The 25,547-nt window shown below is 42.1% G+C and overlaps 1 protein-coding gene across 2 annotated transcripts in view; it reads right to left on the bottom strand.

Annotated features, from left to right (window-relative positions):
- Positions 1 to 7,725: 7,725 nt before the first annotated feature.
- The window catches only part of cpne7 (copine VII), a 43,013-nt gene continuing 25,191 nt past the window's right edge, over positions 7,726 to 25,547 (bottom strand). For both annotated transcript variants that reach the window (XM_020489055.2, XM_020489056.2), the window contains exons 6-16: positions 25,334 to 25,417; positions 25,155 to 25,244; positions 24,899 to 24,997; positions 24,619 to 24,705; positions 23,847 to 23,906; positions 22,617 to 22,750; positions 16,803 to 16,857; positions 15,667 to 15,718; positions 15,195 to 15,328; positions 13,034 to 13,270; positions 7,726 to 12,452 (exon numbers count right to left, since the gene is read on the bottom strand). In XM_020489055.2, coding sequence (XP_020344644.1) covers positions 12,279 to 12,452; positions 13,034 to 13,270; positions 15,195 to 15,328; positions 15,667 to 15,718; positions 16,803 to 16,857; positions 22,617 to 22,750; positions 23,847 to 23,906; positions 24,619 to 24,705; positions 24,899 to 24,997; positions 25,155 to 25,244; positions 25,334 to 25,417 — 1,206 coding nt within the window. In that variant the 3' untranslated portion in view covers positions 7,726 to 12,278. The remainder of the gene's footprint in view (positions 12,453 to 13,033; positions 13,271 to 15,194; positions 15,329 to 15,666; positions 15,719 to 16,802; positions 16,858 to 22,616; positions 22,751 to 23,846; positions 23,907 to 24,618; positions 24,706 to 24,898; positions 24,998 to 25,154; positions 25,245 to 25,333; positions 25,418 to 25,547) is intronic.

The following is a 25,547-nucleotide window of genomic DNA, read 5'->3' as shown; positions in this document are numbered from 1 at the left end:
TCTAAAAACCTGTTTACACTTTGTCATTATGGGGTATTGTGTGTAGATTGATGAGGAAATTTTTTTATTTCATCAATTTTAGAATAAGGCTGTAATGTAACAAAATGGGGAAATAGTCAAGGGGTCTGAATACTTTCCGAAGGCACTGTAGGTATTCCTTTTGTCCAGGTGGTTGAGGGAGGTGTAAAGTGCAATAGAGATTGCATCATCTGTAGATCTGTTGGGGCAGTATGCTAATTGGAGTGGGTCCAGGGTGTCTGATATGATATAATACATGCCGTTCAGCGTACACTTTTATACAAAGCGACTTACAATCATGCGTGCATACATTTTACTTATGGTGTTCCCAGGAATCGAACACGCTCCTTGCGTTACAAGCGCCACACTCTATCAACTGAGCTTCAAAGGATATGAGCCATGACCAGCCTTTCAAAGCTTTTCATAGCTATAGATGTGAGTGCATCGGGGCCATAGTCATTTAGGCAGATTACCTTGGCAATCTTGGGCACGGGTCGTGGACTATGGTGGTCTGCTTGAACAGAGAGTGAGAGGGAGGGAGATAAAGAGATAATTCAGACAGTATATTTTGGCAATGCTTTATATTCCTTTGGGTCTATTTGCCTCAACTATAAGTCTATGTACCATATAGCCATCTGTTAGATAGGAGACAAACTGATGTATCTCTGGTCCCGTGGAGCTGTCTTCACTCTGTAAACTATTTTCTCTCATCACTCTGCTTTGATGACTGCCAACTGACTCTAATAGAAATTGTCTGCCAAAGACTGGTGGCAGTCAAAGTTATATGGCATGCAATTGCTGCTCCTTTCAGATGACGGATAACGTTTTGGAATACTGCCAGTAGCATTTGTCACTAGAATATAAAATGACAACAGTATGCATTGGAAAGAGAAAATAAAACACATTATAGAGATGCTGTATATCTTCACTCCCAACATATCCAAACTACTATACCTTTGAGATGCAATCTCAGCAAGTCTTGATAGCCAAGGGACGCTAGTGGAGAGGTGTGTGTGTGCATGCGTGCGTGAAGAAATAGGGAGAGAGTGATGATATAAGTTCTCTGTACATACAGTGAGCTCCAAAAGTATTGGGACAGTGAAAATGTTGTTGTTATTTTGGCTCTGTACTCCAGCACTTTAGATTTGAAATGATACAATGAGTATGAGGTTAAAGTGCAGACTCTCAGCTTGTCAGCTTTAATCCATATCCGCTGAACCGTTTAGAAATTACAGCACTTTTTGTTCATAGTCCCCCCATTTTATGGGAACTAAAAGTATTGGGACAAATTGATTTACAGTGCCATGCGAAAGTATTCGGCCCCCTTGAACTTTGCGACCTTTTGCCACATTTCAGGCTTCAAACATTTAGATATAAAACTATATTCTTTTGTGAAGAATCAACAACAAGTGGGACACAATCATGAAGTGGAACGACATTTATTGGATATTTCAAACTTTTTTAACAAATAGAGATCCCTTATTTTCTCTGGTGGAATAGGTCAGGTCGTGACTGGGGGTTTAGTCTAGTTTATTATTTCTATGTGGGGTTCTAGTTTTTTTTTCTATGTTGGTGATTTTGTATGATTCCCAATTAGAGGCAGCTGGTATCGTTGTCTCTAATTGGGGATCATACACTGCTCAAAAATAAAAAGGGAACACTAAAATAACACATCCTAGATCTGAATGAATGAAATATTCTTATTAAATACTTTTTTCTTTACATAGTTGAATGTGCTGACAACAAAATCACACAAAAATTATCAATGGAAATCAAATTTATCAACCCATGGAGGTCTGGATTTGGAGTCACACTCCAAATTAAAGTGGAAAACCACACTACAGGCTGATCCAACTTTGATGTAATGTCCTTAAATCAAGTAAAAATTAGGCTCAGTAGTGTGTGTGGCCTCCACGTGCCTGTATGACCTCCCTACAATGCATCTCGGTACCTAATGGCAGTCAGGCTACCTCTGGCGAGCACATGGAGGGCTGTGCGGCCCCCCAAAGAAATGCCACCCCACACCATGACTGACCCACCGCCAAACCGGTCATGCATGAGGATGTTGCAGGCAGCAGAACGTTCTCCACGGCGTCTCCAGACTCTGTCACGTCTGTCACATGTGCTCAGTGTGAACCTGCTTTCATCTGTGAAGAGCACGGGCGCCAGTGGCGAATTTGCCAATCTTGGTGTTCTCTGGAAAATGCCAAACGTTCTGCACGGTGTTGGGCTGTAAGCACAACCCCCACCTGTGGACGTTGGGCCCTCATACCACCCTCATGAAGTCTGTTTCTGACCGTTTGAGCAGACACATGCACATTTGTGGTCTGCTGGAGGTCATTTTGCAGGGCTCTGGCAGTGCTCCTCCTTGCACAAAGGCGGAGGTAGCGGTCCTTCTGCTGGGTTGTTGCCCTCCTACGGCCTCCTCCACGTCTCCTGATGTACAGGCCTGTCTCCTGGTAGCGCCTCCATGCTCTGGACACTACGCTGACAGACACAGCAAACCTTCTTGCCACAGCTCGCATTGATGTGCTATCCTGGATGAGCTGCACTACCTGAGCCACTTGTGTGGGTTGTAGACTCCGTCTCATGCTACCACTAGAGTGAAAGCACCTCCAGCATTCAAAAGTGACCAAAACATCAGCCAGGAAGCATAGGAACTGAGAAGTGGTCTGTGGTCACCACCTGCAGAACCACTCCGTTATTAGGGGTGTCTTGCTAATTGCCTATAATTTCCACCTGTTGTCTATTTCATTTGCATAACAGCATGTGACATTTATTGTCAATCAGTGTTGCTTCCTAAGGGACAGTTTGATTTCACAGAAGTGTGATTGACTTGGAGTTACATTGTGTTGTTTAAGTGTTCCCTTTATTTTTTTGAGCAGTGTATTTAAGTAGCATTTTTTCCACCTGTGTTTTGTGGGATATTGTTTATGTGTAGTTGCATGTTAGCACTCCATTGTCTTCACGTTTCGATTAGTCTTTATTGTTTGCTTTGTGGTTCACTTACTTTAAATAAAAGATGTCTGCTTCCAACGATCGTGACAATAAGGCCATAAGCAAACAAGAAAATGCTCATCCAGAGGCAGCGCTCCTAGTGGCTGGGGACTTTAATGCAGGAAAACTGAAATCTATTTTACCTAATTTCTACCAGCATGTCACATGCAACTAAAGGGAAAAAACTCTAGATTACCTTTACTCCACTCACAGAGGCGCGTACAAAGCCCTCCATTTCGCAAATCTGACCTTAACTCTATCCTCCTGATTCCTGCTTACAAGCAAAAACTAAAACAGGAAGTAACAGTGACAAGCTTAATACGGAAGTGGTCTGATGAAGCGGATGCTAAGCTACAGGACTGTTTCGCTAGCACAGACTCACATGTGTTCTGGGATTCATCTGATGGCATTGAGGAGTATACCAAATCAGTCACCGGCTTCATTAATAAGTGCATTGACGATCCCCACAATGATCATATACCAACCAGAAAACATGGATTACAGGCAACATACATACTAACATCCGCTGAATAGCTGCCGCTTTCAAGGAGCAGAACACTAATCCGGATGCTTATAAGAAATCCCGCTATGCCTTCCAATGAACCATCAAACAGGCAAAGCATCAATTCAGGACTAAGATCGAATCCTAATACACTGGCTCTGATACTTGTCGGATGTCGCAGTGCTTGCAAACTGTCAAGGACTACAAAGGGAAGCCCACCGCAAGCTGACCAGAAGACATCAATACTATGAAATAACACATATGGAATCATGTAGTAACCAAAAAAAGTATTAAACAAATCAAAACATATTTTATATTTGAGATTCTTCAAAACAGCCACACTTTGCCTTGATGACAGCTTTGCACACTTGTCATTCTCTCAATCAGCTTCACCTGGAATGCTTTTCCAACAGTCTTGAAGGAGTTCCCACATATGCTGAGCACTTGTTGGCTGCTTTTCCTTCACTCTGCACTCCAACTCATCCCAAACCATCTCAATTGGGTTGAGGTCGGGTGATCTGATGCAGCACTCCATCACTCATCATTGTCCTGTTGAAAAACAAATGATAGTCCCAATAACCGCAATACAAATGGGATGGCATATCGCTGCAGAATGCTGTGGTCGCCATGCTGGTTAAGTGTGCCTTGAATTCTAAATAATTCACCAACAGTGTCACCAGCAAAGCACGCCCACACCATTAAACCTCCTCCTCCATATTTCACGGTGGGAACTACACATGCGGAGATCATCCATTCACCTACTCTGCGTCTCACAGAGACACTGCGGTTGGAACCAAAACTCTCATATTTGGACTCATCTGACCAAAGGACAGATTTCCACCGGTCTAATGTTCATTGCTCATGTTTCATGGCCCAAGAAAGTCTCTTCTACTTATTGATGTCCTTCAGTAGAGGTTTCTTTGCAGCAATTTGACCAGGAAGGCCTGATTCACGCAGTCTCCTCTGAACAGTTGATGTTGAGATGTGTCTGTTTCTTGAACTCTGAGGCATTTATTTGTGCTGCATTTTCAGAGGTTGATAACTCTAATGAACTTATCCTCTGCAGCAGAGTTAACTATGGGTCTTCCTTTCCTGTGGTGGTCCTCATGAGAGCCAGTTTCTTCAATTGCACTGAAATGTTCCGGATTGACTGACCTTCATGTCTTAAAGTAATGATGGACAGTCATTTATTTTTGCTTATTTGAGCTGTTCTTGCCATAATATGGACTTGGTCGTTTACCAAATAGGCCTATCTTCTGTATACCACCCCTACCTTGTCACAACACAACTGATTGGCTCAAACGCATTAAGAAGGAAAGAAATTCCACAAATGAATCTTTAACAAGGCACACCTGTTAATTGAAATGCATTCCATGAATGCATTCCATGCATTCCATGCTTCATGAAGCTGGTTGAGAGAATGCCAAGGCATCAAGGCAAAACCACCATACCTTGAAGAATCTAAGGTTTTACATGTATTTTTATTTGTTTAACACTTTCTTGGTTACTGCATGATTTCATATGTGTTATTTCATAGTTTTGATGTCTTCACTATTATTCTACAATGTAGAAAAACATAAAAATAAAGAAAAACCCTTGAATGAGTAGGTGTGTCCAAACCTTTGACTGGTACTGTACATTCACATTACTCTTCACATTCGCTGCTGGTACTCTCTGTTTATTATCTATGCATATTCACTTTACCCTTACCTACATGTACATATTACCTCAATTACCTTGACTACCCCGTACTCCAGCACATTGATTCGGTACCGGTACCCCTTGTATATGGCCTCGTTATTGCTATTTTCTTGTGTTACTATTTTTCCTTTTGTTTATTTCGCACATTTTTCTTACTTTTGGTCCCCTAAAATAGGAGGACTATATACAACAAGTGCTGTAATTTCTTAACAAGTCACCACATATGGATGAAAATACCCTCAAATTAAAGTTGACAATCTGCACTTTAACTCATAGTCATTGTATCATTTAAAATATAAAGTGCTGGAATGCAGAGCCAAAACAACAAAGATAGTTTAACTTTTCCAATGCTTTTGGAGCTCACTGAATGTCAGAGAACATCAGAAGAGATGGCTAATTACTCCTGAGCAGCTCCCTACCTCCACCTTCAATCATTAATTTCCTCATTAGAGCCTGCTGCCCAGCACTGTAACGCACACCAATCTACATCCCGCCCTGCCGGCGAGTGGGAACCCAGCTGGGCCTCCCTGCGTTAAAGTCTCTCTATAACTCTGAGTTGATGAGCTGTTTCCCCTGTCTCAGGGTGCGACTCTGTTGTTGATTCTATTGCCGATGAATGTTTGGCTGTGCTGAGCGCTCTTTAATTGTGGCTGTAAATCAGGGCACAAAGGGTCTGCAGAGAGAAGAGAGTGTTTCCCCTTTAGAGAGGAATGGGTCCACTCAGCCTCATTATCCTTGCTAATATAGACAGGAAAACAGTAAGGGAGAGTGGGGTAAGTTGAGCCAAAGGGGTAAGTTCAGCCACCGTTGTTTCTAGGAAACCATTCACAAAATGTATAATTTGACCAGATATTTAGGAAGAGGTCACCATTTCATGGAGTCTGTGATGGTAGGAATCACATGGAAAAGTGGTAAAGAAGATTTTAACCAAGTCAAATTTATTTATTTAGAGGTTTCATGATGCTTGTATCTAAACCAAATATATCATCTTAAGATTGTTCTATACATAAGGTGGGGTCTCTATAAGCTTCAATATGAGGTCCTAAACCTAGCATGAAAGTGCATCCTTGTAGCTGTCTGGGCTAATATAGTCAAATTGTATACCTTGGTGTAAGTTGAGCCAATGGTTGAGCCAATGGCAAGTTGAGCAAATGTATGTGTTTTCTTCCCAGGTGTAATGCAAGGCATTATCGCTGAGATATGAGGTAATGTTAAAAGTGTAAAAGAAAAAAGAACAAAGTGTTTGTTAGGTAGACGGCTCATCTTACCCCATACACTCTTTCAACAGGGCACCGTCATAGGATGCCACCTTTCCAACAAGTCAACAATTTAATCCATTTTAGAATAAGGCTGTAACAAAACAAATGTGGAATATATCAAGGGGTCTGAATACTTTCCGAATGCACTGTATTACTTTCTGTATAAGAACACAAGATCCTGAAATATATTTAGATATTTGTTAGAAATAATATTATATTTCCCTTGATGGAGTGATGCAGAATGTAAAAAATTGCTCAACTTACACCACTCCTCCCTACAGCCAGGCCTGCTGGAGGAATCCAATACCTCTCGAATGGTCGGCAGAGCAGCATCAGGATTGTGGGATATCAGTTTTCCAGGATATCACTTCAACCCCAACATTATGTTTTATCAATACTTTTACCACCACTTTGACCTGCCGTTGTGAGGTTTAAAAATAAACTTCTTTACAACCATGTGATGGAAGGAGCAGGGTTTTTACTGTAAGACTTGAAGAAGCATCTTTATCCAGCAAAGCTTTAGCCTCGAGCATAGAGCTCAGCTGGGGTGGCTTGTGGATTCTATCTGGCCTTGTGAGGGCACTGAACAACACAGTCAAGGCTTCTGTTAAAAAATAAGTATTTAAAGAAAAACTTCACTCTATTCCGTACCGAGCCCTCTACCACTCCCCCTCCCCCCCGCCTCTGTTTTTCTCCGAACATAGGTATTCTCACAAGTCCCCGTCACCATGGAAACAGCCGCTATGCAGCGCTCTCGCACAATAGCCGTTAAATGAAAGGAACTGTCTGAAGGAGCAGTCTTCACCCCCATTACATGTACTGACGCTATACAGCCTCATCATCGCTGACCCGGCCACGGTGAGCGTGTGCATGGAGTATCCCGTCTAAAGCTTACGCCACACCGGGGAAATCATACGAGAGCAGAGATTGCATCTCTCAAAAGACTGCTGCATTCTTCTCTCAATTGTATTCCTCTTTCCCATTTAAATTGAACCACAAGGCAAAAAACATGTTATAGGTCCCAGAAAATAAACAGGAGATGTCACTCCATCTCTCTGGTGGTTTAATGGCATCAGTAAGTGCTTTGAGTCAGATGTGGGGCTCACAGGGGCCACTGTAATGGAAATATGTGAGAAATTCCTATTGTAGCAACATATTATCCAATATTGTCTTGCCTCCAAAAGGTACGTCATAAATTCCCACAACCTAATAACCTGAATCGAATGAGAAGAAGAATGATCAAATCAATGGCAATAAATACTAAATCTTTATTTAGTTTTTCACTTAAAAACCATGGAAGAATATAGACAAATATTTCCACTTTTTTTACAAGGATGAGACATCACAGACACTATCATGCAGTTGACTGGATTTATTGGCCTAAATGCAAGATAAATAGAGCATCCACAACATGAACAGAGGTTTGTGCAAATGCAGGCTTGCCTATCAGCATATCGTACTCCAAAGGAATGTACAACATCTTAACAACAGAAGTAAGCATGCGATGAATTCTCTTTTTAGAATTAAAATATCTATGACCTCAAAATCCTCCAGTGGTTTAGGGAATACACAGCAGGGCAATAGACTAGCCTGTATTAACCTTCCACCCATAGTACAGTAGTGTTTAAAGCCCATGTTTGTCAGTGGTGAATGTAAAATAAATATCTCAGAGTATGCACTCTTCAGAGCTCATTTAAAACCAGTCATTCTCCCTGCATAAATATTTTAAAGGAGACATCCACCATTGAAATCAATACCGCTAGACACAGTATGCATCAGGGTTAGCAATACCTGCACTAACTGCATTTGGTCTAAAGGGTTTATTCTTAAAATGAACTAAGCAAAGGATGATTTGAGTTGATGGAGAGTGCTTTGGCTTGTGCCTGAGGGCAACATTACATAATGAGCCATGTTGTCCAGGGCCATGTTGTCCAGGGTGGGAACAACAGTACAGCACAGCAAACAAACACCAGAAAGGTGCTGATACTTGTGCCTTGAGCATATGGTATTCAAATCCCGTTCCCCCTCAGGAACAGGAATACTGATTCATGTCAGCATGATATCACTTGCTGTTGCTCAGAGTGTGTAATGTATGTATGGTCTTAGTGTGCGCATATGTTGAGCTGCACACAAGCCAATTCTATGAAAATGCACACCGTTTTAGTTTGTGCAATAAAGATAAGGACCAAGGGGCTGGAACGGTAACAGTGTACCCCATCATCTTGCCAATGATTCATACATTTCTCAATATAGATCTGATAGATAAGGTCTCCTGCCATTCCACAACAGTAATCCTAAAAATGAGTTATCCATTCATGTGATGAATAAATCCATGCCAGTAGGCCACCTTGAGAAATGGTGTCATCATATTCAAACACATAGTAGATATCCAAACAAAAACAAACAAAGAATTAATAAATCTAAAGTACTTCAATATATTACCATTGACGTCAGCACTCAGTCCAACAGAACATTGGCAAATGTTCTACATCAATTTCCCCATCCTACACATCACATTGCAGAGCCCCAAGTGTGGAGAGTGTGGAGTCCATCCAGGGTTATTTACATTCAGCTGATCAAGTAGGACTCCAGATCTGGGCGTCCTGAATCAATAGGCAGTAGGCTTATGGTCCTTAGTAGCAGATACACACTCACTGTTCTTCAGAGGAACTCAGACCACAGCACACAGGAGTACCGGGGAGTTTAGCCACAGTTATGTACATAAGAGCACATGGGCCATCTGGGAGAGATGCAAGTATTGAGAGAGAAGCCAAAGTGAACTTGATAATTACAAAGAAGCATCAACAAATGGGACAGAGGCAATGGCACGGACTGGCATCAACATCTAGAGATCTATATTATGCTAATTGGCCAATGACCATCTATGGTGGGTTCAAACGAAATCCAGCCTGCATGTGGTTGTTACTGTCCAGAGAAATGTACTGATGAGGATTAGGGCTAGTTTTACTAGAGATTTTCATGGTATCACTGTGATTGTGATTTTCATGGTATTTCTCCATTATGAGAAAACATTTGCAATCTTTATACCTGTTTGCATCATATCTGATGCACCTAAACTACGTCAGTAGAATTTTTTATCAGAAGAAGTTCATGGAACTATGTACAAGACTTCTTACCCATGATTTATACAATCAACGAGTCAAAGTGTCAACAGAGAGAACAAAATAGTTCCTAGAGGGAATAAATTGTTACAGTACATATTCATCATGGAGGGATGTGCATGTAAAGCTGCTTACCATAAGTCAGCAGCATCTCATCCAAACAAGTCAATATGAATACAAGGCCATGATCCCACTCTCTGGTCTTCTCTCATTAATGTCAGTGTACTCCTGTGACATTTGCACTCTTCAAACAAAATAAATCATATACATTCCACCGTATTTCGTTTCTTCAGCAGACAGTGCAGTGAGGTCTTTCACATGAGTAATGAGACACAAGGTTATCTCCCTTGAATAAGATTTTTTTTTAAGACCTAAAATATCATACAGCCTTGTGATACAAACACCATGAAGAGCCCCATTTAAAATGTTCCTCGTTAATTCAGTTAAGAGATGTCACTGGCTAAGGCTCCAGATAGGGATTGATCTTTTTTTCAACCTGACCTAAGGTATGCTTCATATGGAGGTAATGGGCGTAACAGTTGAAAAATATCAGATTTATCTGATGTAGATCTTTATCATTAATTTATACTGTACGTATATATGTTTATATTTGTTGACTTATTTATCATGTATACACTTCTGTAAAATGTTATTTGAATGCTCTGCCATAATGACTGCTTAAGGTTATTATAAACCCGAGATTGACATAAATACATGTTATGTCACATCGCTAAATCTGTAATAAATCACTACGCTTTAAAACGTTGTACTGTAAGGTAATATTAGTGTGAGTCATGTTACAAAATGTCAGGTTTGCTTGTACAGTTACCCGTCAAAAGTTTGGACCCATCTACTCATTCAAGGGTTTCTCTATATTCTCTATAAAAATATATTTTAGAAAGTAGCCACCCTTTGCCTTGATGAAAGCTTTGCACTCTTGTCAATACGTTTCCAACAGTGTTGAAGGAGTTTCCACATATGCTGAGCACTTGTTGGCCGCTTTTCCTTCACTCTGTTTGGGATGAGTTGGACCGCAATCTCAATTGGGTTGAGGTCGGGTGATTGCGGAGGCCAGGCCATCTGATGCAGCGCTCCATCAGGCTCCTTTGTCAAATAGCCGTACACAGCCTGGAGGTGTGTTTTGGGTCATTGTCCTGTTGAAAAACAAATGACAGTCCCACTAAGCGTAAACCAGATGGGATGGTTTATCGCTGCAGAATGCTGTGGTCACCATGCTGGTTAAGTGTGCCTTGAATTCTAAATGAATCACTGACAGTATCACCAACAAAGCACCTCCACCATGCTTCACGGTGGGAACCATATATGCAGAGATCATCCGTTCACCTACTCTGTTTCTCACAAAGACACTGTGGTTGGTACCAAGTCTCAAAAGGCCAGATTTCCACCAGTCTAATGTCCATTGCTAGTGTTTCCTGGCCAAAGCAAGTTTCTTCTTATTGGTGTCCTTTAGTAGTGGTTTCTTCGCAGCAATTCGACCATGAAGGCCTGATATACGCAGTCTCCTCTGAACAGTGGTTTTTGAGATGTCTGCTACTCAAACTCTGTGAAGCATTTATTTGGGCTGTTAATTCAATGGTTTTTGCGACTGCAGTTTTCTGGATTGACTGACCATAATGTCTTAAAGTAATGGACTGTCGTTTCTCTTTGCTTATTTGAGCTGTTCTTGCAATAATATGAATTTTTACCAAATAGTATATCTCCTGTATACCACCCCTACCTTTTCAAAACACAACTTTTTGGCTCATTAAGGAAAGAAATTCCACAAATTAACAAGGCACACCTGTTAATTGAAATATATTCCAGGTGACTACCTCATGAAGCTTGTTGAGAGAATGCCAAGTGTGTTCTAAGCTATCATCAAGGCAAAGGGTGGCCACTTTGAAGAATATAAAATATATTTTGATTTGTTTAACACTTTTTTGATTACTACATGATTCCATATGTGTTATTTTGTAGTTTTGATGTCTTCACTATTATTCTACAATGTAGAAAACAGTAAAAATAAAGAAAAACCCTTGAATGAGTAGATGTGTCCAAACTTTTGACTGGTACTGTATATGACTACCTTTTCTGTGCAGGCATTGTGTTGGAATAGTAAAATCTAATTTGACCTAAATCTCTTTCCAGATAATTGAACGACTCATGTGGTTTGATATGTTTAGATCCCCCCCTCCCTTCAGTTGACAGGCTCTTCCGACAATACCAGTGATGGGCAGTAAGACTTAGAGAGAGACAGCAGAGCAAAATGGACACAGAGGAGAAGCAGACTGACGCCTTGGAGAGCCTTAGAAGTCATAGAAAAATCAACTGAGGGCCGAGGTGCCAATATCAGGGTAGAAGGGGACAGAGAGCATGTGACCATAGTTGATCAACTCTGGGAGGGATTCACCTGCATGCATCCCCAAAACAGGAGGAAGAGGACGAAGGCTCCAGCATCATGCTGAACAGGCAGATGGATGCACAGCCAGGCAGAGGGACATGATCCGAACGGAGAGAGAAAACAATCCAAAGGTTTCGGTTTCAGTTTCTAGTCTGTGTGTGAACGCTGTACGAATGAAAAAGGAATGATAACAACACTAATATTAATGACCATGGTTCTTGGTCCAGAGCAGCGATATGCACCCTCTCTCTCGCTCTCTCTGCTGGACTGAGATGTGGTCAGGCCGTGGTCCCCACTGCTGGCAGTGATTCTGTAGGGGTGTTGGCAAGGGAGGTGGGAGAGTCACATGATGGGACGGGCGGCATGGGGCAGATGGCCTTGTGACTGTAGTACTCCACCACTTGGTTGGGCACTTCCGCCAGGACACATTTGGCTAAGGCAGCGGGCGAGGCCTGTGAAAAATAGAACACAGCTGTAGTCTGGACAGTTCTGGCACAAGACCCCAAACGGTGAAAGCAATAATTTTCAGTGGCACCTAAATCCAATGAAACTCTGGGCAAATTGTGTTTTAACCTAACAAAGGAAGAATGGAAAGAGTGATTTGTGTTTTCTGTTGTTTAAGCAGCGGTCAAAATGAAAGAGAGCTTTGGGGAGCATACAGACAAATCGCATCAAGCTTTTGGAGGCATTTTTGCATTTTTCATCATTACTTTTCGAAATTAATGGATTTTCTTTCCTGGTGACAACATGTATTTTTCTTAGGAGGGTTTTCTGAAGCTCCTCCATCTGTAGCACTGGCAAGGCCAGCAAATGAGAGGCTTCCTGGCTGTTAGCATGGATTCAAAGCCCCATTGGAGGGTAATGCTATTACCCCCCCTTTGGAGGTCACACTGGGAGACTTAATGGCCGCCAGCATCGCTATTATAAAAAGTAGTGCAGTTTCTGAGATCTTTTGAGACCCACACCTCTGTTCTTTTGGCTTGGTTGGAAGTTTGAGGTGTAGACAACGGAAGGGAAGGAGGGCAATACTGACCGTTTTGAAGTCTCTGAAGGGCACAAACTGCACAATGTCTCGGAGGACGGGCTCTCCTTTGGGTGAGCGCAGCACCCCGTCATCCCCGTCCAGGATCTGCATGTCTGTGAAGTCTGCATTGCCCACGCCAACGATAATGATGGACAGGGGCTGGTAGGAGGCACGCACGATGGCCTCGCGTGTGTCTGCCATGTCTGTCACCACGCCGTCCGTGAGGATCAGTAGGATGTGGTAACGCTGGAGGAGAGAGGAGAGAGGAGAGAGTTGCGGTTGCGTGTTGACCTTTTGTCACAACACACTTTAGTGCCCTTGGCTTCTCTGTGTGTAACACGTTATCCTCTGAAATCTGACTGCTCCCACTGAGAAACACTGAGAAAGTCATAATGTATTCATCTCTAGTCCCATCAACACCTCTCTCTTTCCCTGCAGGATATCAATATGAATGAGAAAATCCTCAACATCTACATGTATTCTACATTTGCCAATGGATTTTACATATGAGGTCTATGAGTGTATTCTCCTCTCAGATGTCCCATGAGTCCCTAGGGATTCAATTGCCCCGGCTACAGTTAACTCATGTCCTGAATTCTCTTTGCATTGATCCTTTGGTCTCATTTACTGATCAGAAGAAGGGATGATTGAATAATAAATGAAGATCAGTACAAGGACAAAGCAGAAGAAATGGCCAGAATGATGGAAAAGTGTTTCAAATGTAATGGGAATAGCCTGAGGGCAAACTAATGTAGGAACACATTGATATTAAAGGCCTTGGGCATTCTTGTTAACTCAATACGTGCCGCGTTTCATTGAGAGATTTTAAAAGGTTCTTATGCAGAACCTCAATGAATTATTGGTTGGTCTAATCCTGGATGCTGATTGGTTAAAACCGTGTTCCAGACAGTGTCTATTCCACAAGTTAGCACCGGCTAAGGCTACGAAATGCATATTTACTGTTCCATCTCACTGCGCAATACACTGTCTCATCAGCCCAATCAGACAATTTATAAACTTGATCTCCGATTTCTTTTAGACTAGTATTTGGTTTTCAACAGCAGAGATTTGTATAAACCTTGCTGTCAGTCTCTTTGATATGTGTAACGTTGTTTCAATATTGAAATTCGATCTCCAGCTGTTTGATTGTAATCAACGTGTCGGGACTCGGGAGTCAGGATGAGACAGACAGGCAGCTTTTCTCAGCCAGTTGAAATCATAAATTAGCATCGTTTTTATGGATATATATATACAAACAAATGTCCATAGAAAAACAGGTCAAACTAAACAAAATGCAGCTAGTTTGCGGTCTTTCCAGCTTCAGTTTGAAGTAATTGTGTTAGCTGTGTCATTGGCTAGCTCCTCCAAACAGTTTTACTGGTGAGAGAGCAAATGTTCTACGCCAGGCGAAATAGCTCATCATTAGCTCATTGTTATGGATGTATCCAAATAACTGTTACTAGAAAACAGTTTAAACAAACACAAATGCAGCTACTTTTCTGTTATTCTGTCTGCACTGTTTGATGTGTTAGCCCAAGTTGGCTAGCTAAAGATAAGGGTATAAGAACGTTGCCAACCAGCATGACAACGGAACATTTAGAACAAAGGTCCATAGATATAGAATAAAAAGACTTAACTGGGTCGTGTCTCCAGTAAACGAGCCAGCCGGCTTGGGCAGCAATCCTAGATTTGACGATTTGGACAATATCTTGTGGAAGTAGTATGAATAAATGTATCTAAATAACATTTTTAATGGAAATATGTCAATCATTCTTTTATTTAGTTGGTATCCGTTGTATAAAAGTGATAATTCCCTCAAATACGGTGTTTGGAGGATATATTGGCATGGTTTGCCGGCCTGAGACTAACAACAACTGTGCCAATTTCCTCCAAACACCGGCTTCTAGAGACATAATCACTTAATTAGACAAAAACATTTAATAGTGAATGACATCACTATTATGTTTTTCATTTCTACACTCAATCATACACCTACATGGTCTGTCTTGGCTGACTGGTATTAATTGGGTAAAAGCTGAGCTGAGCCTGAGACAGCTCATCCATGGAGATTCAATGGGTGGGATATCAGTTATGGATATTTGCATTTTTCTCCATATCATGCAGGCCTGCACTGTACATCACTCCATTACAGCAGTAAAGGGACACTTACTGAGGCATCTTTGATGGTCTCCTCTCCTGCTGACAGCTTGGCTATCCTGCTGATGATGGGAGAGACGTTGGTGGGGCCATACAGCTGGATCTTAGGCAGGCAGTTCTGGTAGGCCTCCACGACCCCCTGAATCTCTGAACACACACACACACACACACACACACACACGTTCTACTGTGGGTACACACCTTGAAGTAGCACATTGAGGGACGGAGGGAAGAAGGGAGAGAGACAGGTGGGCTGGAGTAAAATAACTAAGGATCAAAGTATTACTGGAAATGTGAATTTCTAGGGATCTGTGTCCATTAAAGATGGGTTCTGAGAGCGGGAAAAGCACTCAAACTCCACATGTTATCTTCTATGCAAATTTTTCTTTGTAAAATGTCAGTGGTAGAGATTGATGGAGGGTTGGGCAGAGCTGCGGAGATGTTAAGAAGTATAAGGTACCCAGAGGAGGCTTCATCTCTCTTACCTTCACATTCATCGTCCTCTGGGTTGAAATTTATGGCAAAGTCATGGGACACCTGTTTGTTGGGAAATTTTAAAAAGTCAGACATGGTTGTACTGGAAATTAGTGTAGACACAAAATCCCTATGCCTCAATTTAAATACAAATGGGGTCTTAAAGGACACTCATTTATTTCAGTCCACATTGTACAATCTTTTGAATGTCTGAAGTAGCTTTGGAATAAATGAAAATATAGGACCATAAGTCCACATAAAGCTTACTTTGAGTAAGAGAATAATCATGTTCCTGATATTAAGTGGTCCAGTTATCTTATTGAACAAAGCCACAGCCACACAGCCTTTTGAAAGCGTTTACTATTTTGGGTAAATACAACAGCTTTGGGCTCTTGAACTATTGCTGAATTTACTGATTTGGTTTTGAAGCATTTTAGCAGCCTGGGGTACAGAAATAGATCAGATGTGGCATTTTTCTATCCAATCAAAACAACAGTCTTTTAGGTCCAGTGTATGTACCTTTGACAAGACAGATGCCATTAAGCCATAATTACAGAACTTACAGTGGTCAAGTCTATTTAAAAGCCAATGCACAGAACAGAAGCAGATCCTGATAGCCTTCTTTTCTCTTTTCTCTGTCTGTTGACCTGCCAGTAATTCAGTGTGCCTGTAATGTGATTCTCTATCTCTGGAAGCAGTCTGTGTCTGAAAGCGGTGTGTGTGCGTATGTGTGCGCGCGTGCGGCACTTCAAACCCTCTCCCCAGGGTGCTAGTTAAAACAACAGTGGAGTTGCTGTTCTCCATGGCAAATCTGCTAAAACAACGCCCCTCTCTCGCTCCTGAAACCTTCTGACAAGTGGCCATCAACACCAAGGAGCCTTGCGCCACACTGCCTACTTGCCATTATTTTAATTTCCTCAGAGCATGTTATTTTCTCAGGGACAGGTATTTCCAGAGCAGGGGCTTGTGAATAAAAATACTACTCAATTATGAATTTGAAATGTGAGACATTGACAGTGACGAATGGTGTCAGGAAATAGGGCAATCAGCCATTCAATATAGACTTAAGGCATGGGAAAATACCAAGAGGATATGGAAAATAAGCAGTTGGGGAAAGATTATAACAACTAAACAAGATAATACTCACCTCGTAATTGGGTGGAATTCTGGCACCAAATCCCAAGGCGGAAAATCTTTTGTCACTAAAATGTAAAGTAGAGTAAATCAATCATACAATAATACTGTTGTCACTGTCACAATAGAGAACACACTGTCACTGATAAAATGGAAGATACTTGTCGAGAACATTATTGTAATTTATCTCTTCCACACAGGAAAAACTACACTGCAAATCCCTCCTTTTAAGTCTTGTTTACAATTCAATCAGTTAGGACACTCAAATGACAATTTAAGAATTGCGTCTGTGTTACAGCTGTCAGTTTGCACCTATGGGGTGAGATTATGTTACTCTCCGCCACCAAGTGTTTATTGTGCCGTCGCAATTGCTATATTCCCCACATCATTATCGGTATCATTCTAATATGATGAGCTGATGTAGTACTACTATATGCTCTGCCATATTGAATGCATTACTCTTTGTCAGGAGGGCAGGAGAGCACTGCACTAGAGGAATGAAAGTGAAACTGAATGAAACTGTGGGGGAGAATGAGAGTGTAAGACACAGTAGGACAGAAGCAATGCCTGCTGGGAAATACCACTAGACATACAGTAGATCTGATCACATGGTATGCTGTGGGGCTCACTGAGCAGTATGCGAGCCGAGACAAGAGACAAATCAGGAGTCCTCATAATGCAACGGCAAAAAGAGAGGGTTTAAGAAATTATTCAAATGTGAGATGGAATGATTAGTGAGACACACATATTCCCTCAGAGAAGGAGAGCTGTATCTATCACTCTCCAATCCATGGCACTGTGAACATGTGTGCTGGGCTGTGTTAGCTTCTTTTCCATCACATTAGTAATACTGCCTAAATGCATGATTTTGTCTCTGCTATCAGGACATTTTTCATGCAGAAAAAAAGTGGATTCTCGAGCACCGTGGCAATCTGAATGAACATCTCCATAATAACATCTTGGTTTCATCCATCGGCATTTGAAAGGAGCTGTTTTAATTTATTTACTGCAGCAGGAAGGGGCGAGAGTGATGACTTGGGCTGGGAACACTAAAGCAGGAAGTAATAAGCATTCAATTGAAGATTTGCCTGTAAGCCCTCATTAGAGACAACTAACGCTTTCCCTTTCCTCTGAACTTTAATTCGCTTGTTGATTGATACGTTCTCCAGCACATTAAAGGCAAAGTAATGGCAAAACAGATGATAAAACCATTCTTGTCTCATCATCTACCCTTTGGAATTAAGAAGGATCATCTCTGTGCTAAACATAGTAATTGTCACGTCCTGACCTTAGTTCCTTTCTTATGTCTCTATTTTAGTTTGGTCAGGGCATGAGTCGGGGTGGGCATTCTATGTTTTCTATCTCTATGTGTTTGGCGTGGTATGGTTCCCAATCAGAGGCAGCTGGCAATCGTTGTCACTGATTGAGAACCATACTTATGTAGCCTGTTTTCCCATTTTGAGTTGTGGGTGAGTATTTTCTGTTTAGTGGTTTACAGGGAGGAGGTGAGGGCCCTCGGAGTGTGGTGTCAGGAAAACAACATCTCACTCAACATCAACAAAACAAAGGAGATGATCATGGACTTCAGGAAACAGCAGAGGGAGCAGCCCCCTATCCACATTGTAGGGACAGCAGTGGAGAAGGTGGAAAGTTTAAAGTTCCTCGGCGTGCACATCACAGACAAACTGAAGTGGTCCACCCACACAGACAGTGTGGTGAAGACGCAACAACGCCTCTTCAACCTCAGGAGGCTGAAGAAATGTGGCTTGTCACCCAAAACCCTGACTAACTTTTACAGATGCACAATTGAGAGCATCCTGTCGGGCTGTATCACAGCCTGGTACGGCAAACTGCTCTGCCCTCAACCACAAGGCTCTCCAGAGGGTGGTGCGGTCGGCACAACGCATCATCGGGGGCAAACTACCTGCCCTCCATGACCCGATGTCACAGAAAAGCCAAAAAGATCATCAAGGACATCAACCACCTGTTCCCACCACTACCATCCAGAAGGCGAGGTCAGTACAGGTGCATCAAAGCTGGGACCGAGAGAAGCTGTTTTTCATTCTATCTCAAGACAATCAGACCGCTAAACAGCAATCACTAACTCAGAGAGGCTGCAACATTGAGACCCAATCACTGGCCACTTTAATAAATGGATCACTAGTCACATTAAACAATGCCACATTAATAATGTTAACATATCTTACATTACTCATATCATATGTATATACTGTATTTTATACCACCTATTGTACCTGGCCTATGTTGCTCGGCTATCACTCATCTATACATTTACATATTCTCATTCACCCCTTTAGATTTGTGTGTATTAGGTCATTGTTGGGAAACTGTTAGATAATGCTGCACTATCGGAACTAGAAGGACAAGCATTTCACTACACTCGCATTAATATCTGCTAACAATGTGTATGTGACAAATACAATTTGATTTTGACACAGACTCCGTTCTGTCCACTAGAGGAAGATGCTCACACATCCCTCTAAGAACAGAATCTCAAGGCCCCATCTCTCTATCAACCCAGGGAAAAGAGAGCTGGTAAAACAGCTAGGATCAATGAAGGAAAGCAGCAGACGTGATTTCTCTCTCTGCCCCCAGTTGAGTTATTGAAATGCTCTCTTTGTTCCCTCCATCAACACTTTGGTCCTTAATCTCCTTAAATCCTCAACTCCTTAATCCTCAGATGAAGAAAGAGGGGAAAGTGGACCTTCTCTCTCCCACCACCCTCCATCGGGAGATTTAAGCAGATTCTGTAAATGGCTAATCCTGCTTTAAATGAATCCCACATGACAGAGCTATCCAGGAGAAAGGACAGGAATAACCTGCAGGAGCTATGGAGGTGTACGAGAACAAAATTGGCTGCAACACAACGCGCCAAAAACACATTTTCTCTGACAGCAAATCATGACAAATGAGTGACTAAACTGCATGCAGGGTCAGGTTGGGCGGGTAGTTTTGTTAATTATTGTATGTAATGCAAGGGAGATCACAATGGGCGAATGAGAAATGAGCCTACAACATTCTCTCTGCTCGGCGGTGGCAAAGCCAGTTTCAAGTTCTATAATACAATTCAAACCACTCATGTCTGATATCTCTGCCTTGAATAGCCATCTTTGACATACTGCTGTTCTTGTATCTTTCTATTCCATCTAGTCTGCTGTGTTTTGTCCAAACAGAAAGCTCATTACAATGACGGCGAGATGGACCTGAAACAGCTTCTCAAAAGTTGCCTCAGCGATTTATCGTCACATGTTCACATGTTCACATGTTCCATAGCTCCTGAAGTATCAAGAGAAGAGGCTGTACAAATACTTCCACTGGAGCTACTGCTACTTAGTTCTGATGCTTGGCACTTCTCTGTTCTATCCGTCAGTGTAATACTTTGTGGGAATAGAACCTGGTGTTTGAGAAAATGTAGAGGTGCCACAAGTACCGAGCACAGACAGAGTGAAAGAAACAGGCTTTCAAGTCTGACTATGGTTTTCTCAGATAAAGTAGACATTCTCTGGGTAGTGGCCTTTCTGTGTAGTGGTATACATATTCTCTTTGATTGTGCTCAACGTTTTAGGATCCTTTTTCCAATTGAGCCTGGATTAAACATTACAACCTACAGGTTGGTTCAGTGTGTGTGGAGTAGTCTGCCTCAAGTGTTTTCTTCAGCAGCACGTGTCTGCATTAAGTGATAAGTCTCAAGTAGAGACTGCTATGCTCTGGAGGATTACCACCCCGGTAGACAGCTATATTTCAACATGACACCAGTAAGGAGAGTGGGAGAGCCAGATGTGATGTTGTTCCCAGGCCTGTTAATGAGGACGGCACAAACATGTGGGCTCCGTGGTGGCACCTCTTTCTCACTTCCACGTGACATGGTGTGAGAGCGGATCTTGCAGGCGGGTGTCTTCACTGAGCCCCGTTCCCCTCTCAGTAGGAGAACCAGCCACTTCCCACACAGAGCAAAAGGTGCCTGGCTCCTAATCCAGCTCCTACTCTGTAAATGTGATCACACATCACCTGATGTTCCCCACAAGAGGCCTGCATGCCCACGTTGTGCACCTGAATAACAGCCTGACGTGGGAGGAGATAACCCACAATATGTAACGTAGGCGCAACACTTAAAGGCATGTTTGTGACACCCAACACCAAACTGAGTTAGCTACCTACACATCTCTTTTCCAGGTAGCTAGAGTCTGTGTCTCTCCAACAGGTCTTCTGCTGTTCTAGAGTCATCTCTTGTACTTTATTAATTAGGCAGCCAACGTTCTCCACACATTCAACAGGAGGAGCCAACACTGTCATGACTCAGTGTAAATCCTCATTTGGCTCTGTGCCGACAGACAAGAGACCAAATTCTAAATAATTTGTTACTAATTAACCAGTGTCTGACAAGACTGCCCCCGATAACTCTGGTGTATATGGAATAAATATTGAATTAGTCATTTAGAAATTAGAAGTGTAACTATAATACCAGTCAATTACATATCCTTAACAAATACTGTATACAGAGAGTAATGTGACCACACACACACACATTATAATACCCCCAGCCATTGAAACCATTATCTCCCCAAACCCTTGAGAGCCCTGTGCATCCTTCTGCCATCTCTCCATGGCTCTGCTGCTGCCTCTCCTCTGCCCATCCAGCTGCTGTCCCTCCCTGACTCTGCTAATCCTGCTGTGCCACTACACCAGGATGGGTGTCCTATCCTCTGCACCCGCCGCCACGGATGGAACAAGACCTGCTGTCTACTGCATTTGGAACCATCTCACTTTGTGCACATTCCAACAACGGCAGCAGAAACGGCAGCGGCAGCAGTAACTAAGCAGACCAGCCTCAACTCAAACGCTGATTCTGCCTCCAAGCAACTTCCTCTGAGATTTCCCCAGGGCCTCCTCATGCATTGCCAATGTCTGTGTAAAGCAATTTGTTTGCTCTAATTTCCTCCTAGTAAGGTGGAAATATAAGGACTTAATGAAAGTGATGGCAGTGGGCATGAGAATTGCAGGTGGACCTTAGTAATTTTAACGCATGAATAAAAAAATAAAAAATTGTTGCAGTTTCGTATTATCTGGCAAAAGTCTTAGATTACATGGAGGAAATGTATGACATCAAGTGGCTGACTGTGTTAGATTGCTTTGGTGGTGTCAAATCCACAAGCAGTTCCTTGCCTTACCTTATTTCAGACACTGCCATTGGATGCAGCAAAACCACACCCAACTTTATATCCGACAAATCCCATGCAGCCGTGTAAGAAGTTCATGCAGTCGCATTACAATTTCAGACACTCGAACGTGTGATGTTATGTTGTCTACACCTCGATTAGACTGATAGCCTATCCCCATCCAAATGAACATGAAAACATGCACACTTTCTATCGCAGTTTTGATCTAACGCGGTAGTGATAATAGGAAGGGAGTGATTTTTAAACACACAAGAACAGCCACTCACCGATTTGCAGACTCATAACACAGTTACACCTTCAACACCGCCCAAACAATGTGAGTTATCACTGGATCTGATTGAATCGAGGCCTTATCATTGTTTAACTCTGTCACTCATTTTCCAACTCATGCTTCAGTGAGTAGTTGAAAGAATCCTCAGAATTCTGTTCTATTTCAGCATTCCACGATTTCCATTATCTCCTCATAGCTGGGAATTAGATGAAGTAGAACCACTGGCTCGGTACATTATGAGACATCTACTGAATGGAATGTAAAAAGTTAAATTTCCCATTGATAGACGTACAGAGAGCAGCCCCACAGATAGAGATCAGGATGAGAGGCTGGGCAGAGAGGCATGGTGCTGACTAACCTGTCATAATCCTGACAGATCTCCCCCACTGCTATCAAAGCCTTCAGATACTCATTGGGCTGGTACGGGTTGATGTAGTGTAGGGAGCAGCTGTTCCGTGGGTCTCCGTTGGAGGCTGTGAAGTCAATGGCCACCTAGAGCAATGACAGATTCATAGAAGACTGTAAACAAACCAAACACCATAAAACACTAGACCTAGAGTCTACCTGTGTTGAAGCAGGCTATTCTGTACAGTGCTCTGTTAAACTGGTGTTCCTATAGAGGACGATTATGACAAATCAACTGACTTCCATTGTGTAAGTGTCTGGAGCCTGCGTCTTTGAGTGACTTGACTTTTCAACCCGGGAGCAGCCTCATAGCCTTAAATACTGTAATATCATCGCAATCATGTCCTCAAGCATAACTGCTTACGCAAATTAATCTGTTTAATATATGGTGAAAAAATATCTAAAATATGTAAATGAACATTGCTGAAGCCGTCTGTTAAATTTCGATTTTTTATGTCCAGTCATTGCGCAGATGTTCTCAGCGCAATTTATACGACCAACATATGTGCAGGATGCGTTGAGGGCATGTAAGAAGGAGCAGCCAAGGACAGAGATATTTCACTTCTTTGACGTCAGCAGTGTTAAAGATACGAGCACAGGGAGAACTGCAGAGCTTCTCAACAAGGGAAATGATCATACAAATATTCTGCAGGTATTTTTGTTTGAATCATTAGTGCATTGTCAAAGGACTTCTATAGTGTTCTTCATCTGTGGAAAGTGATACCTAAGGCTGTCTATGCAACAATGAAGCAGTGCTCCTAACATAGCAGTTCCCCCTAAATGAATATTCATTATTGCCTCAGTTATCCTTCTAAGGAGCTAGTCTTCAGTTAGAAAAGCATCCGGACACACCGGAAAATGCCAGTCAGCAAGGTAATGTTCCATTAGTTAAAGAATGCAGAATGTAATGTTTCACACTTAGAGAATGTAGCATTTAATCAAAACACTGGCCTTGATGACAGCACTTAGCCTGGAAATGGAACACTGGTTTAAATTTCACAGGCAGGTTAGAATACTAGGCTTATTGTCTATTCCAATACCTTAACAAAGGCAAGCAACCATTAATATGTGTAGAATGTGTAGGCAGTCAGTGGATTGTACACCTTTGAAGGTTAGCATAGCATTGTACCATGCTGCTAAGTGATGATAATATGCTAGTGCACGCATTGGCTACTCAACTTACTGTAAAGTGGATTTGGCATCCTCCCATGATGTAGTCCAGGAAGGAATACACTCTGTGAAGCTGCAGAACAGAGAAGAAGCTTTTAAACTAAACCCCAGAGGTTGGGGGGTTCAGACTTGGTGGAGTACTCAACGTTTTTAGATGGATTCCAGTTTTAACCAATGGCTGGTCCATTTACAAAAGAACAAGTATGTATTTTAAAACTATTATTCAACCACATATCAGTAGCTATGCACTGTTTAGAAAACAAGTATTATGTAGTAAGCATATGAACATGGAGAATGGTGATGTTTTCATTTAGTCTGAGGGCAGCAGCTCTGTGATGTGCAGTGTGTTCTCTCCATGCCAGTTAGAGATCACACACCCAGTGGGGGCGGCAGAGGATTCAAACTGAGACACAGCAGCAATCACATGAGCTGGGGCGCAGTACACTAATTAATCCAAATGAAATAATCAAAATGATAGGCCTGAGACACACCAACAGCTATACCAATTTTTTTTTTAAACATTTTTAAAAGACCTGCGAACTGAAAACATAGGGGGAAAGCACGGTGACAGCCACCCACAGATGTAGTCATTTACAGAAATGGGTAGCGGGGGTGGACAGTAGACTGAGGATGATCGCATTTCTAAAATGAGCAATATTCATTAATTAGCACTATGTGTACATGTTGTGAGAGAGTACAACCGAATAGCACAGAGATGGGGATGATTCTCGATGTATTCGATAGTGGAGAGTTGCTGAGCAGGAGCTGTAACGGTTGGCTCTAACCTTGAGATCACTGAGGATGACCACCCCAGAGTTCTTGTAGTTCTTTTTCTTCAGTTTGTACTTTGGATTCATGCAATCCCATGTGACCTTTAACACAAGAGGTAGACAATACATACAGAAACATAGTAATGAGTTATGACTTCTGCGGTATGACTTGCAGAACATAGAACCGCAGCGTGACATTTCTTTCATCCATTTCTGTCTGTCACAAGTGGGACATCAGTGACACACATCAAACTTTCAACAGTGACTGACAGCACTCTCTCTCCGTTCGACTGACCTTGCTTCCACCGCCAATTTTCTGCATTTCTCTGAAGGTGGCATAAAACTCTCCGATGAAGTCGTGTTTTCCTCTGGAGTCGTAATCCCAGACTAGGCACTGTGACACAACCAGACAGTGACAGACAGAACCCTCTGATATTGACTGTTCGTTCACCAGTAAGTTTCTTCATTCACCAGTTCCATTCATTCATTCATCAATAAATACAACAGCAGCAATGTTAAACCATCACACTATGACTTCCTGTGTTTCTTACCTTGAGCTTCCTGTCCTCATCACAGCTACACAGAGAGATGAGAGACACTTTAAAGGGCTCCCACACGGGGTTCAGGTTGTTTTTGATTACCTGCAAGAGTACATTAGACATGAGTAACTTTCACCACACATGGAGAAGGAGAGGTAGATACAGAGAGAAGGAATGAATGTGTCTATTACCTCAGTTCTGTGAACGAGCTGTTCCGTCCCATCATCGTTGATTCGATATATTTCCAAAAAGGGGTCTGACTTACTGAAAAGATCCTGCCAAATATACAAACCAATCAAACATAATACACTAATTCTAGTTGAGCCATTAATGTACAGTCATTTATCTCAAACAATCAAATAACAAACAAGTGAAATCACACACACACAGATGTTAACATGTTAG

This window comes from Oncorhynchus kisutch, linkage group LG8, assembly GCF_002021735.2.
Source record: "Oncorhynchus kisutch isolate 150728-3 linkage group LG8, Okis_V2, whole genome shotgun sequence".
Classification (NCBI taxonomy): Eukaryota; Metazoa; Chordata; class Actinopteri; order Salmoniformes; family Salmonidae; genus Oncorhynchus; species Oncorhynchus kisutch.
This window is presented reverse-complemented; position numbering and strand designations above follow the sequence as displayed.